Below are 13794 nucleotides of genomic sequence, written 5' to 3' on the forward strand. Positions count from 1 at the left end.
ATAGGAAATAAAAGCAGTATTCCTCTTAAAGGCATGAAATATTCTTTCTGAAGACCTTTGGAGTTTTACTTTTTCAAAGTATTTCCTGAAAATTATTGTCAACCTGCTTTGAATTGGAGGATGTACCTGAGCATCCTGAGCATTGTGGATATTTTATTCAGCTCCTTTAACACATTCACTGATGAGTTTTAGGGAATGGTGATGTCTGGCCGCTTCCTTTTCTGTCAGTTGATAGAATTGTCAGCTGTACTTTCATTTATAGTAGCAAAATAAGTATTTGGTTTCAGCATTGCTTTCAGAAGTTGATTTAAAACATTTTCTATAGAGCTTGCTCCCTGGTAGTTATTGCATTTCATACCAAAGAATTGTTTTTCAGTTTGTCAGCTGAATTTCTGCTGGCGTTTTAAGGCTTTCTTAAGTCTGAGGACTATATTGTGGTGTTAGTATGTTTTTAATGTTCTGTGTTAGAATTTATTAAATCACAGCAAATCACTGCTCTCTGTATTTATGAGAAAATCTTCCAAATTTCTTGTTATGGAAGCATGTGACAATTCTAGCACTAAGGTTGAAGGAAGAACAGCTGTAACTACAGTGCAAGTAGGATTGTGGTCTGGTCTGAGTGGCATCTAATGAATTAATGAAACTGATACTGCCTTTTCAAATTGGTGGAAAGAAATGCTCATTTATATATTCAGGGCTTTTTTTTTTTTTAAAATCTGACTGAACGCTAGGTTTGGAAAATGATTAAGAAATAAGTTTTAAAGATACTGTCAAATCTAACAACATGAGGAAACTTTCAGTAGTAGTCGAATGTGTTTCTCAAATTATTCTTGGTTTGTAATATATTATAGAAAAGAGGCAGTAATGACCCCAAATCCTGAAGTTTCTTTGAGAAGTTATATAATAAGTGTTTGGGAGGTTGTTTGTACACGGCTTGGTCCAAGCTTATCTTCTATTGCTTTCTTAACTGACTTGATAAGCACTGCTTTCTAGCAGTGAAGGACGCTGACAGGTATCAGTACTATCTCAGTCCGTGACATGATATCCATGCAACTTCATACCAAATTACATTGGTATTTCTTCCACTGTATTTATTATAGATCATACTTAATTTATCCTTTTCTATAACTTCTCAGGCTCTTTGTTTTATTCCTTTCCTGGGAAGATCTGTAATTGTTCCTGTTTTATCATTTTTTTAATCTTCATTCCTCTCCCAGTGTTCACTTATATTGTACGATCTAGAGTGTCCTGTTGTGTGCCACATACTGTTTTGTGAATATATTGGTGAAAATGTGTAAATGTAAATTACCAAAATTAAAATTGAAGCACTTGAGCCTTCGATGAAGGCTTCTAATTTAGTCAAATTTTGTGTATATGCCTTTCAGATTAATGCGTTTGTTTAATTCCATGCATTAGATCACTCGGTCTTGCAATGGCACCTCGTGTGAGATTTCTTCAAAAAGTTCAGAAACAGTTACCTGCGAATGAATCGGCTGATGAGACAAATCCTGTAAAGGAGACAGAGCAAAACAAAAATACCATCTCCTCAATAAACAAGGAAGGAGTGGAGAAATGCAGAATTAATTTCAGTGGAAAGGTATCTGCTAACAAAGCAAAGGAAGAGGAAAGAAGGAAAGAAACAGAACACCCCCCTTCCAGTGAAGGTGCTGAGGAGAGTGATGAGTCTGAGGATGAATCAGAAGAATCTGAGGAAGAGGAAAAAGAAGCTGCTTTATCAAGCAGGGCTCCAAACACAGACTCCATGCAGTTCTTCAAAGATGATGACGACGACGATGATGATACTAAAGATTTTGATTTGCTGACAGTGAAACGACGGAATGTTTTTGGTATGGAAGCTAAAGATGGTCCAGCACAGGTAAGTACATTTCACAGTAAGGCTTATGAATCTTAATGATTTTATTTTGGACATACTCCAAGTAAAAATGAGGAAAAAATTCTGCTCTTTAGCAGTGTACTCGCTTGAGGTCAGATGTGTTGCCGAAATGTATCAGAGGTCAGAATTGCTCCCAGGAGATAAGTGGTGGTGTGACTTATGCTTTTATTATTTTGTGTTATTAACATTAGGTAAGTAATTTTCCTCACATAAAAGATGTCCTTGTAGTAGTTTTAATTTATGAATAACATGACTTGAATACTTTTCTTGTACCTTCCTAAAGTAGCTGCAACTTTTAGTCCTAATTCTGATGGTGTTACACAGTTTATGACACTGGGAACCAAATTGCAGCAGATGATGAGCTGTTTCCTAATACAAATCATAAGAAATGATCTTTACATTAACCTAAAGATCCAAACCATTAATGTAAATATCTTCAAACCAAGATTTTTACTTTCAACAAGACTTACCTTTGCTGTTAGGAATTGATCCAATATCAGGGAGCAAGTGAAGGAGCACTTCGCTTCTAAAGAGCACTTCTAAAACGTAGTTATAGAGATGTATTAAAAGTATTCATTGATGTAGATCTTTTATTTCCTTAGTCAGTAGCTTTGTAATTGAGGGTTCCTCTGCACTCAGTACTCAGTATTCCCAGAAATGTTGCTTTCATTTAATCTTTAAATGCAGTGTTATAGTAAGTCCCATCCTGCCCCCCCCATAAAGCAGATTTGGTAAGTGCATATTGTGAAGTTTTTGTGTGTCCTTTGTCCTATCTAGCAACTATTTATCTGTAGTAAAGAGATCCAAGTGAAATAGCCATCTGCTTCAGCAAGATGGTTTTCCTAACTTACATACATGCGAGGGGAGCCTCCTGGTAAGCAATGTATGTATTTTTCCAACTGGTATTTTAAATCTTTCTTTTTTGGTGCTGTTATTTAACAGCACAGGGCACTTGTCATGAACTTATGCTTACCAGCCCACTGGCTGCATTTATAAGCAGCATCTTTCCGTTAGTGTTTAGCAATGTGTGTAAAACCCTTCCGTCAGCTCACTGTGTCACAGCTGAGCACTTGCTCAGTAACTGAACCCCCGCCCGCGTTCTCTCCTCTCCCTCGAGGAGGTTGTCACAGGTTCCCATCTCTTGCCAGCAGCACGGGAGGAGGATAGGTGTGGGTAGTGGATGAGGGTGCTCCAGGGATTGCATTTCTGTCCCTCTTACTCTAAACCTGAATCGTCCTGCCTCTGCGCAGCTCATGGCTGGCTAGGCGCTAGTACGTGGCAAAGCTGAGTGGACGTGGCAGTGTCTTATAATTATTAATAAATTTCAGTTTCATGTGGTAAAGAAGCTGCAGTTTTAAAAACAAAAAGTAGAATGAAAGATTTCTGCCTAAAAGAGCACTCCTGTCTCAGCTTTCCTGTCGCTTCCACTATTTTCTGTGCTGAAATACACAGACAGCTTTATGTTGGAAAGTGATTTGGGAAGTTCTGCGCAGAAAATAGTGAAAAACAAAACAAACAAACAAAAAATAACCAACCACCACCAAAAACCACGCAACAAAGCTTTGATGTAAAAGAATGAACAAAAATTCTATGAATAATATTAGTGATTTAAGAAGCTATTTGGAACCTCACCAGGTAATATTTTAACAGTTTTCTAGCATTAAACACAGGTTAGGCAAGTTGGAAATTCTTTTCTGTGATTCAGTGTTGTTAATGTTTCATACTTGCTATACAAGTGTGGAAGAGCTCGTACTACCTGAATCCTCTTGTTCATGGGGGCATAATACTCGAAGCAGCTGTGAAGAAAAATTAAGTTTCAAGATTTGTGTCGTTAAGAATTGAAATATAATTTGAATAATCTCCTACAGAAATGCCAATGATAGTGCAATATATAATTTTTAGAAAGCAGGAACTCAGGGCGTTCTGTGCCTAGCTGTGGAAACTAATCACTGCATATGGGAGTGTGGTGTTTATTGCCTTAGTTACTGTGAAAATTGTTGATAAATTGTGGAGTGCTTTAACCTTATGGTTTCTATTTTCGGTAGGAATAAGACAGTAAAGGCTTATACATGTATCACTAACCGTATGCTGTCTTTTAATGTTTCAGCATACAAATGCACATGACAGAAATTATGTTGAAAGATGCAGTTGTTGCGCATCTTTATTTCATACCTATACCTTGACACCACGTTTTATGCATGTTAAAAATGAATTGTTAACTTGCAACACTGCTTATATTTTTTCCCCATCTGTTTACTTTCTTGATAAAAGTTTTGTGGTGATTAATGCTGTATTGTGGTAGATCCTACTGAATGCATGTAGCTGACATCTAAAGAATTAGAGCCAATTCCTCTGGGCTGTGAGGAAAAGGCACCAAGCAGTCCAAGGGCAGTTTTCCTGTTGCTCTGGGTTGGAGTGTCCTTCCAGCAAGGACTCAGAAGACAGTTTGACTTCAACGTACAGGATCCTTGCTGCATTTCTGGGACGAGGCAGTGTGTTAATTAGCAGTATCAAACGCTGCAGAGGGTCTAGGAGTCTGAAAATGAAGTGTGCTCTTGGCTAGATCATTTAGTGCTGAGAAAAATCTACCTTCTGTGCTAAAAAGATGAGAGTCTTGTGGAAAAGCTAGTATGTGATCATCTAATTGGGAGATCATGAATATGCCTAGAAAGGCTGAATTAAATTTGCCTTTATACTTTTAATGCATGTGATTGATTTTGCTCTTCCAGTGTTCCTGTATTATGCTGCTTGTTGACAGCAAAGCGGTCCCACTGCTGTTGTTGAGCTTCAGCAGTTCAGTTTCAGGGGAAACTTCACATTCAACTTCAATTTTTAAAGAGCTGTTGTTAGGGTCACCAGCCCTTCCTCATCCTCGTGTCTTTCCAGGCCCCTCCAGCCTCAGGAAAAGCACGAGGAGGTGCAGCACCGCTGTGTGTCCCATGGGGCTGTAGTGCAGAGCAGAATTTCTTTAAGCTGATGGAGTGGAAGGGGATGTGTGTGACTTCCTTGGAATATCTTGCTTTTGGTGAATGTCTGTGGTGCCTAACCTGACAGTGAAAGTTAGGTTGTGATGGGAAGTGACACATATCCAATGTTAGCTCAGTTAATAACGCCACCCTCAGAATGACTGGGTGCTTTCCCTTTCTTAGTGTGTCTCTTTGTTGTGTGTGTATTGTCTCTGTGTTTTTGTGATAACAAATATAAATGTTTCTCTTTTAGCACTGCCACATAAAAATAAAACCTTGAGTAATGTGTTTTTTTCACCCTGGCTCGTATTATAACGTCGTTATGAATTTCTGAGCTCCAGAGGTACTCACCAGCTGCTCTATTTATGAATTTTACTTAAATATGTCATGACTTTTAGCTGTTTGATATAACTCATGGGACTTATTTAGAAGTACAGTGTTTTTATGCATTAAAAAGGTGACGAGCAGAACTGCCAATATCAATTGGCAGATGCACAGTATTATTTGTTTTTTATATTAACATTATGTAAATTAATCGCTTAAAGTGCATCTAACAATATTAGCAGTATTGATGTTTCAAAGACTTTAAATAATCCCAGGTTACAAACTTTGCTTTTAATACTACTTTGGTGAAATTGGTTGTTGCATTTTCAAATGCAAAAGCTGTACTTCCCTGTAAAGCATTATTTATTGGAGAACTAAGATTAAGCCTACAGTAGTTTTTTTTTTTTTTTTTTTTTTTTTAATCCTATTGTTGGACATGTTGCATGCTGTCAGACTTGTTTTCTGCTACCAAGTTTTCTTTTTTAGGATAGAGAATGTTAGATTACTGAGTTCTTAGGATTGCCACGACTCCCTCCCTGCTCCCCAATCCTTTGATTTATAGACCCGTAAACCTTTTCTAGTGAGGTACTGCCTGCTTGGAAGATGTAGAAATGTAAGCCTATGGACAGAGGGTTGCCTTCAATAATACTTGCAGCTTCCTCGGAGTAAGTCCGTACACCCACAGAGCCTTCAGTTTGAATGCTGTGGTTTTGGAGGGATTTTTTTTTTTTATATTTCATGATTCTGTCTCAGCTAGTTGGCTTGTTTTATAATCCAATAATGTTATTTGAAATGAAATTTTCTTACAGTTCTCAGATACACAAACCTGGTAAGTTATGGAAGCAGGAAAGAACAGACAAGGGTAAGCCTCCCTCACAAGAGATGATGGTGGGGTCTATACCAAGAAGCAGAGAGTGATAGTTGGCTGTAATTTGGGCTTTTCACAGAGAGTGTATCAAGGAAACATCATTTAATGCCAACCAAAGTGAGGACATAATCCTCTAGAATTTTCTCCTGTGATGTTGAGAAGACAGCCTATCACCATACAGATAAATCAAAATTACTTTTCAGAGTTGTGATTCATCTTGATTGTTTCTCTTACATTGGCTTTCCCTTCTGAATGGGATTTCTCTCCTTCTCTTCCGTGCTGTGAGATAGAAAAAGCAGTATATAAACATCAGGTTGGTCAAAATCTATGTGAAGCATCTTCTCCTTCCTCTTATCAGCTCTTATTACCTCTTATTCTTCCATATTAACTCATGTTAAACATATGACTTGGTCTCCTTGGTGTTTTTCAGGGCATGACAAGATAGAAAACACTCGAAGGAGGCAAGAGGCAAGGGCTGAAGCTGGCTGACTCTGGCAGCAGCGTTGGTTCCCTTAGGGATGCCCCTCTTTGCTCCTGCTGTGGTAGCGTGTGGTGTCCAAGAGAACAAACCTGCTCCAGGGCAACCTGCTAGCTATAAAAGGCACATTATTCCTTGGAGGCATGTTGCAAAGCTAGCACTATAACAGAGGAAATACAGAGGTTATTTATTTTTAAGTTAAATAAAAGTCAATACCGTGATGCATTATATACCATAAATTCTCCTTCCTACAGAATGGGCCTTCTGTTCCTAGCCTAGTAACGCTGTGCTTGTGTGCCTCAAGTTGAATTATAGCAAGTAATGATTTATAAGAAGCACAAAACATTTGCACACAAGTGAGGTAGGCCTACATTTGGATGTTTCAAGAAGGCAGTGTTATGAAAAAATACCTTTTGTCAGCTGTGAATGGAAATGAAACCTGCTGACAGCACCTTGAGCCTCCTCATGCCCAGCAGTGAGCGCTGAATGTGTCCTACAAAGTGGATGGAAAATTGAAATGAAACCACAATTTATTTCTGTGCAATTTCAATAGCTTAAGTACAACTGAAACTTGTTTTTTAAGACAAGCTGTGACGTCCAGTTATATTATATTCCATGTAATTTTAAAAAATCTTGTTGTTCAGCAGTGCTTCTGGAAGCTGTGCATTGAGACAGTGCTAAACCCAGGCATGGTGTTCAGCAGAAATATTTCTTTCCCTTCTTGGACAGCTTTTGCTCCTGAGATTTTCCCTGTCATCATTATTTTTGAGTAGAGTGTTCATGAGCTTCTTGTTAATTTAAAGTGTGTAACAGAGGCTTTTGAGGCAGTCCTTTGTGAGAACCCATAATCTGTTTTAGACTCCAGATCCATAAATCACTTATTATTTTAAAACGTTTTTAATGCTTCTTCATTGTTCTTTCAGCTTGCATTGGCAGCTCTTGTGTCTACTCCAAATGTATCTTCAGATTTTTCTCTATTGATTTCTATTTCAATTATTTATTTATTTTTTTTTTAGAGACTTCCTGAAAACTTCTGTAGTGTATGGAAAATTCACTGTAATTGTTTCTTGCACCTTTTGAGGCAGCATTCCATGTATTTGTGTCAATCCCTGTGATGATTAGGAAAATTGGAAAATCTATAGGATTAAAATTCCATCTCTGAGTTACAGGTGAGCCATATACTTCAAATAAATAGCTGCTGCATGTCTCTTAGACTGTGGGTGCAGCATAACATGGTCATCCTAAATGTTTTTAATCATGTTTCAAATCTGGAAAGTATCGTTTATTTAATATCTTCCTGTATCGTAGCTCTTAGCTTTCTGTGTCAGGCTACAGGGTACCCAATTTTGATGTGCAAGGTGTTGCTTCTGTGAAAAGCTTTACACTGGAAAGTGCTTTTGAACCATTATGGGCTGTGCTAGTTTTGATGTCTATAGTACATCTTGAGGCCCTTTTGTTGCTTTTGTAATTAAGAATGCAGTATAGAAGGATGCCACAGCTGCCAGGGACCTGCTTTCAGTCACAGCTCTTTGAGAAGTGCCTTCTCCTTTGAGCCAAGAGAGGTTCCCCCAGCTCTGAGGTGAGTTGCTCGTAAGTCAGCAGCTTTTCCAGGAGCGTGCTGCTCACCTTCTAGAGGAAATGCTGTTCACAAAGTTACTACATAGTGGAGCAGACTCCTGAACTAAGCAGTGCAGCCTTTTTATTTTAATTACTAGAGCTGCGGGTTAAAAAATCCTTCGGAAGCAGCCTCCCAGGTCTTCTCCACTGTGCTGAACCTGCTGCAGTGTCCCAGAGCTGGCTGTCCTAGTAAGAGGCAGCTATTTGCAAAGTGTTCCTGTGGTTAACTTGCACCGGAGGACTGTGTTACTTGCGTTTAACCGTGCACGACTTGAATCTCTCCTTTAGAGAATATTTTTCTGGTGGGTTGATGCTTCCTGAAGTGCAATGATGTTAGCAGTCTAGCATATTGCTCACATGCTCACGGTGCAGAATGTGGTGCAAATTCAGGTTGCAGTGAGGCACACTTTGGATGGAACAGACCCGAGGTGACTGAGGTGCATGGTCTTGTATCTCAAAAGATACGGGGGTATTGTATAATTTAAAATGAATCATTAAAATATAATTTGTTAAATACTTCTAGTAGGTTACTCAAGCCTGCAGCAATACCCTCAGTTTTGGTGTGCTTAATGACTGATTTGTAGCCTTCTTTAATATACTGTAATCATTTCATAGATGAGGATGAGTGAGCCAAATACTCTGCGTTAAAACTGCTTTGTTTTAATCAATATTCTCCAAATCCATAGGATTTGTAAATTTTAAAATGCTGCAATTTCCTTTAAGATCGTTAGTGCCTGAATGCTTGCTGGGTGATGGCACTAGAAGTATTTATAACTACGACACAGTTTTTGGATGAGCGGTTTTCGAAAAGTTGAGTGCTAATACTCTGAAATGCCACCAGAAATTATACAGCACTAATTTTCAAAGGAAATGCGGCTTCCTGAAATAGTAATAAAGCAGACCAACTAACAAGTACTTATCCCAAGCCTCCCAACCGCTGTCAGCACGGTGTGTAGTTGAAGTTATGAGAATAATTCTTCAGTTGTTCATGTGGGCATCTTCTGTGATGCAGACAGCTGCTACTTTAAGCCTCTCAGTGAACTGCTCATTCACATTTTCAACAATAGCTTGGGGCAGATATCTGAATTCTTATTTGTGTTGTATAATTTTTAGGTGGAATAATGTGACGGTTAGGACAAAAAATCACAATTTTGGTGAAGATTCACGAGCTGTTAGCCAAAATGAGTCTCTGAGCAATTTGTTGCGGTATTACTGACATGCAAACTGTAGTGTAATTAGTATTTTAAAAAAGAAAATGTGTGTAGTACACTGCTCACAAATTCTGACCTGCTGACTGCAGAAAAAGGACAGTAATCACAGAAAAACTGTTAGTGACATCATGTTTCCATCATGTCCCAGCTGTGAAGGGGTGGAGGTGGCACCAGCTGGGAGGGAGCCTCCTGCCTGCTGCAGGCTGGGCTCTTTGCTTTCTGTCTCAGGCAAAGAAACAGCTACTGCCCCTGGGGATAAAGACCTGTTAAAGGAGCTTCTTTTCTGAGAAAATAAAACAATTAGGATGACAGCTGCTGGCCTTATTTATGTCAAAAATTAAATGAGCTATAAATTGCTTTGTGGCATCCCATCCTTTGTTATCTAAACCATGCTGCTCTTGTGCTAGCTCTCAGCTTACTTCAGCACAAGGTTGTTCCTCTCTGTGCTTGAGCTGCGGGTTTGTTTAATCCTCCAGCAGGAAATCTCCATCTTCACGGTGCTCACCAGGTTGAGGCAGACTGCCCTACCTGCTCCCTGCAGCCCTGTGTTTTCCGGAAGGTGCCTGTGGAGTAAAAGGGTGGTGCTTCAGCAGCGAGATGTCTGGCAAACACACCTGAAGAAAACTGAGGGCTGCATTAGTAAATCCCTCAAAAAAAACAAGTAGATGGGAAAAAGTGGTGGTGTCTTTGAGTCAGGAACCCCATGGGAAAGCAGAATGATGGAAGTAGCTTTTTGAGGAGTTAAATGATGATATAATCATGTGAAAGAGGAGTGTAAGATAGTTCTGAGACACTTGTGCCATGCTGATCTTGCTATGAGCAAGCTGGGAAGAGAAAACAGCTTGACTCTCTAAGAAAGTGCAAATATCTCTTGTCCTTTTTGGCTTTTTAGGGAGATGTCGGTGAAAGACCAGCAGCTTTTCTTGTTTCCCTAATCTCTGCATTGAGCAAAATTAACATTAGCTGCTGTTTTGCTTACAGTGATGCCTCCTTATCTCTGGCTCAGAGCTGAGTGTCCTCAAAGTGCCAGTTTTGTGGCAGCTTTCCTTCAGGTTCACAATGCAAAGGCTGTGTCTTGCAGAGCACAAAAGGACACTACGTGTTTCTATTGCAGTAGATCTTTTGCTGCCTTGGAGAAATTATGCATCTGCCCCGTGATTTTGGAGAAATACTGTTTTTACAGTCGTCACTCTTCCTTTATATATGCGTTGCTGGTCTGAGTTTCATTGGTCTGTACTTTTGGGTGGTGGTTTTCAGTTTGGTGTTTTAGAAATCGTGAATGGAGGGCAGTCTTTTTGGTGAGATCACAAATCTGGTGTCACTGCCAAGCCTTTTTATCTTAACAAAGGGAGATAGAAGAACAAGCTGATAATCCTAAAATATGTATTAACAATTCTTTTAAGCCTTTCTATCTGGGGTTTATTTATATTAATATATACCGAAAGCCAAAAGGTACTTCATATACAGCTGCTTACAGACCTAGGAAGTGCAGGTGCAGCTGGATTGTGGTATACTCCAGTCACAGAAGTTCACCGTAATTCCTTAATTTGGTCATGTATTTTGGGAATTGCATGCTGACCTAGAGTTACACCATCTCTGCAAAAGAGTAAATCTGTCAACTTTTGTGTTCTCTACCTGTTGTGCCCAGAGGTTCCCCAGCCTGAAAAGTGTAAGTTATTGTTTGTCTGTTAGGATTTATGGTGGTTACGAAAAGCTGAAGCTTTTAAAAATGAATATGCTCTTGGGAATTTATTTATATGTAGGCTTCATGTCAGAATGACGTGGTAACAAGAAAATACTGACCTGTGGCAGAGCTGGAGAATTGCTATCAAGAAGGTATTGTGTTAGGGCAGTGAGTGTTGATGCAAAATGTCTTTTGATTTGTGGGCTGAAAGAAACGTTCATGTTATTTCCAGCTTTAGGACACGGTTTTTGAATGGGCGTTTCTAGGAAGTGCAGCTGTTGGGTTTACTGTCAGACGTAGAAAAAGGAGGCAAAGAAAAAGAATACAAAGAAAGCTCCCCAAACAGCTGTGATGAGCGATTGAGGCTGATGTGAAGGGGGGGATTGAAGGGCTGAGATGAGACGAGAACTGAAAGGCAATGGTATTGTACAGGAATGACAAACTCATGAGGCATCTTCCCAGCCTGTTCCTTTGGGAAACCCAGACAGTATTGTCAGCAGACTCCTGTCTCTCAGCATCATGTTTCATGAAGATTTATACCACCTCTTATGGGATGATTTTTGAATAAGAATTACTGTGAAGTTCATGCCTTCAGTTTCAAATCTTGACACTTAAATATGGATGTCTGTAACTTTTTCCACAGGTCTTTAGTGATAACATAGTTACATTTTACAGAAGTAAAGAGAAGTGGTCTGAGCTTCCCAGGTATAACCCTCTTTGGTACACTTGTATTGAGTACAAAACATGAATTTTGCTTAATTTTGTTTTCAAAAGGCATCTTATCTGTATCCAAAACCACACAAAGATCCGAAGTCCACCATTACCAGCACTTCTCCCAGTGGTTTAGCTCATTTGTCAATGCTGCAGTGAAGAGGTGGATGTGGGGGAAAGAGGACAGGAGCTGAGAATAAAGATATTTGAACAAATACTCCTTTGATCTGCAAGAGAGACTTTATTTTAGCACACAAGAGAATGTGAGAAGAAAATGTGATACTGTTATGGAGGAGGTGAATAATATGATGCAAATTGGAAATGCAATGTGCAAATGCAAATTAAGACAGCATTTAGCTTAGGGACACTTCATTACTGCATGTTATCAAGTGTTGCAAGTCATTTGGAAGGCAGGCACCCTGTAGTTGCTTAGAAATGGAAAAAAAAAAAAAAAAATGGTGTAGGAGTTGGAGGTTGAGTATTTTTGCCTGACTGAACTTGAGTCAAGATTCTGCTTCTGGCTGGTCAAGTGTTGTAATTAGCTTAACAGGCCAAGCTTTTAAATAAATAAAAAAATAAACAAAAAAGTTGTACATACCACACCTGTAGGTAACCTTTCTGTCTTTGGTTTCAAGGTCAGCATTTATGCCGAGCCAAGGAAATGTTACGTTCTCATTAGCCAGCCTTGTTTTTGTGGCTCCACTCTCTCGATCCTCCTTTAAACGTGGGGAATTTAGAACATAAATTACTTTGACTTCTCCCCTTTTTTAAGAAGTATTTTATTCTTTTTAGCACAGCTGATTTTTTCAGTGGGTCATTGAAGCTAATCAATCTTGACATTCCTTGTTACTGCTAATCTTCTTTTATGGTTGGAAAAATAACATCTTCATATTTTATTTTACCTTTGGACACTTTTTAAGGCACTTACGAGCAATAATAGCCTTCTAAAGCATTTTGTGATGTAATGTAGGACAGCTGCTAATGATTAAAGCTAAGACAGCTGTAATGGAATATTTACTGGATAAATTGAGAAGAGACTAATAAATAGAGGTACAAGAAATGTTAAATCTTTTAGTGGAAAAACACTGGAGAAAGGAAATGCAACTTTAGATTGAGTGTTTCTATCAAGTGTGAGCATATCACTGGAACACAGGCCTTGACTCATTGTTTTCAATTTTTCCTTTAGTTGCTGGAAAAATAGTTAAAAGCTCTCCCAGTACCAGAGAGTTCTGGACATACTGGAGAGAGCCCAAGGCAGGGCTACCAGGACGATGAAGGCACTGGAGCATCTCTGCTGTGAGCAGAGGCTGGGAGAGCTGGGGCTGCTCAGCCTGGAGAAGAGGAGGCTCAGGGGGATCTCATCCGTGTCCCTAAATCTCTGATGGGAGGGTGCAGAGAGGCCGGAGCTAGGCTCTGCTCAGTGACCCCCAGAGAGGCTGTGGGGTCTCCTCCTTGGGGATCTCCAAAAGACGCCTGGATGTGGTCCTGGGCAGCCTGCTCTGGCTGTCCCTGCTTGGGCCGGGATTTAAATTAACAGAAGCAATTTTTATTCAAGTGTAAGTATATGTAAAGAGAGCTTTTACAGCTAAAAAATTATTAGCTCTTTCCTGAAATTATTTATCTGAGGAAAGCAGTGCTTCTAAAAGATACATTCCCAATTAAATTAGTTCTCATTTTTTGCAGCAGGAAAGTTCAAATCTAACTTAAAGTATTTTTATTTAAAAAAAAGAAGAAAAAGAAAAAAAAAGATTAATAAGAATGCAGACTGAGGTTCTATAGAGGTATATGCTTAGCTGATTAATGTTTATGTTAAATAATCAAACTCTTAAGTCTTGGTCATTGATCAAAGTGTGCTGTTTTTTGTATATATTTCAGGTAGTCTTCAATGATGCTTGTGTAGGGTTTCAGAAGGGTTAGGTTAGGAGCTGATCTACAGCTGCAGACCTGGACAGCAGGACCACAGGAAACAGTGTACATGAAAAAGTGTGTCTCAGGTTAGCTTTCAAAAAGTGGTGTGGGTGCATACACAAAGAAAGGGGAA

At 39.2% G+C, this 13794-nt stretch overlaps 1 protein-coding gene across 1 annotated transcript in view; it reads left to right on the top strand.

The window, feature by feature from the left end:
* The window catches only part of DDX10 (DEAD-box helicase 10), a 182544-nt gene that overhangs the window by 48905 nt on the left and 119845 nt on the right, over window positions 1-13794 (top strand). The window contains exon 13 of the mRNA XM_068670569.1: window positions 1417-1876. Coding sequence (XP_068526670.1) covers window positions 1417-1876 — 460 coding nt within the window. The remainder of the gene's footprint in view (window positions 1-1416; window positions 1877-13794) is intronic.

Source organism: Anas acuta, chromosome 1 (genome assembly GCF_963932015.1).
Source record: "Anas acuta chromosome 1, bAnaAcu1.1, whole genome shotgun sequence".
In the NCBI taxonomy this organism is placed as follows: domain Eukaryota; kingdom Metazoa; phylum Chordata; class Aves; order Anseriformes; family Anatidae; genus Anas; species Anas acuta.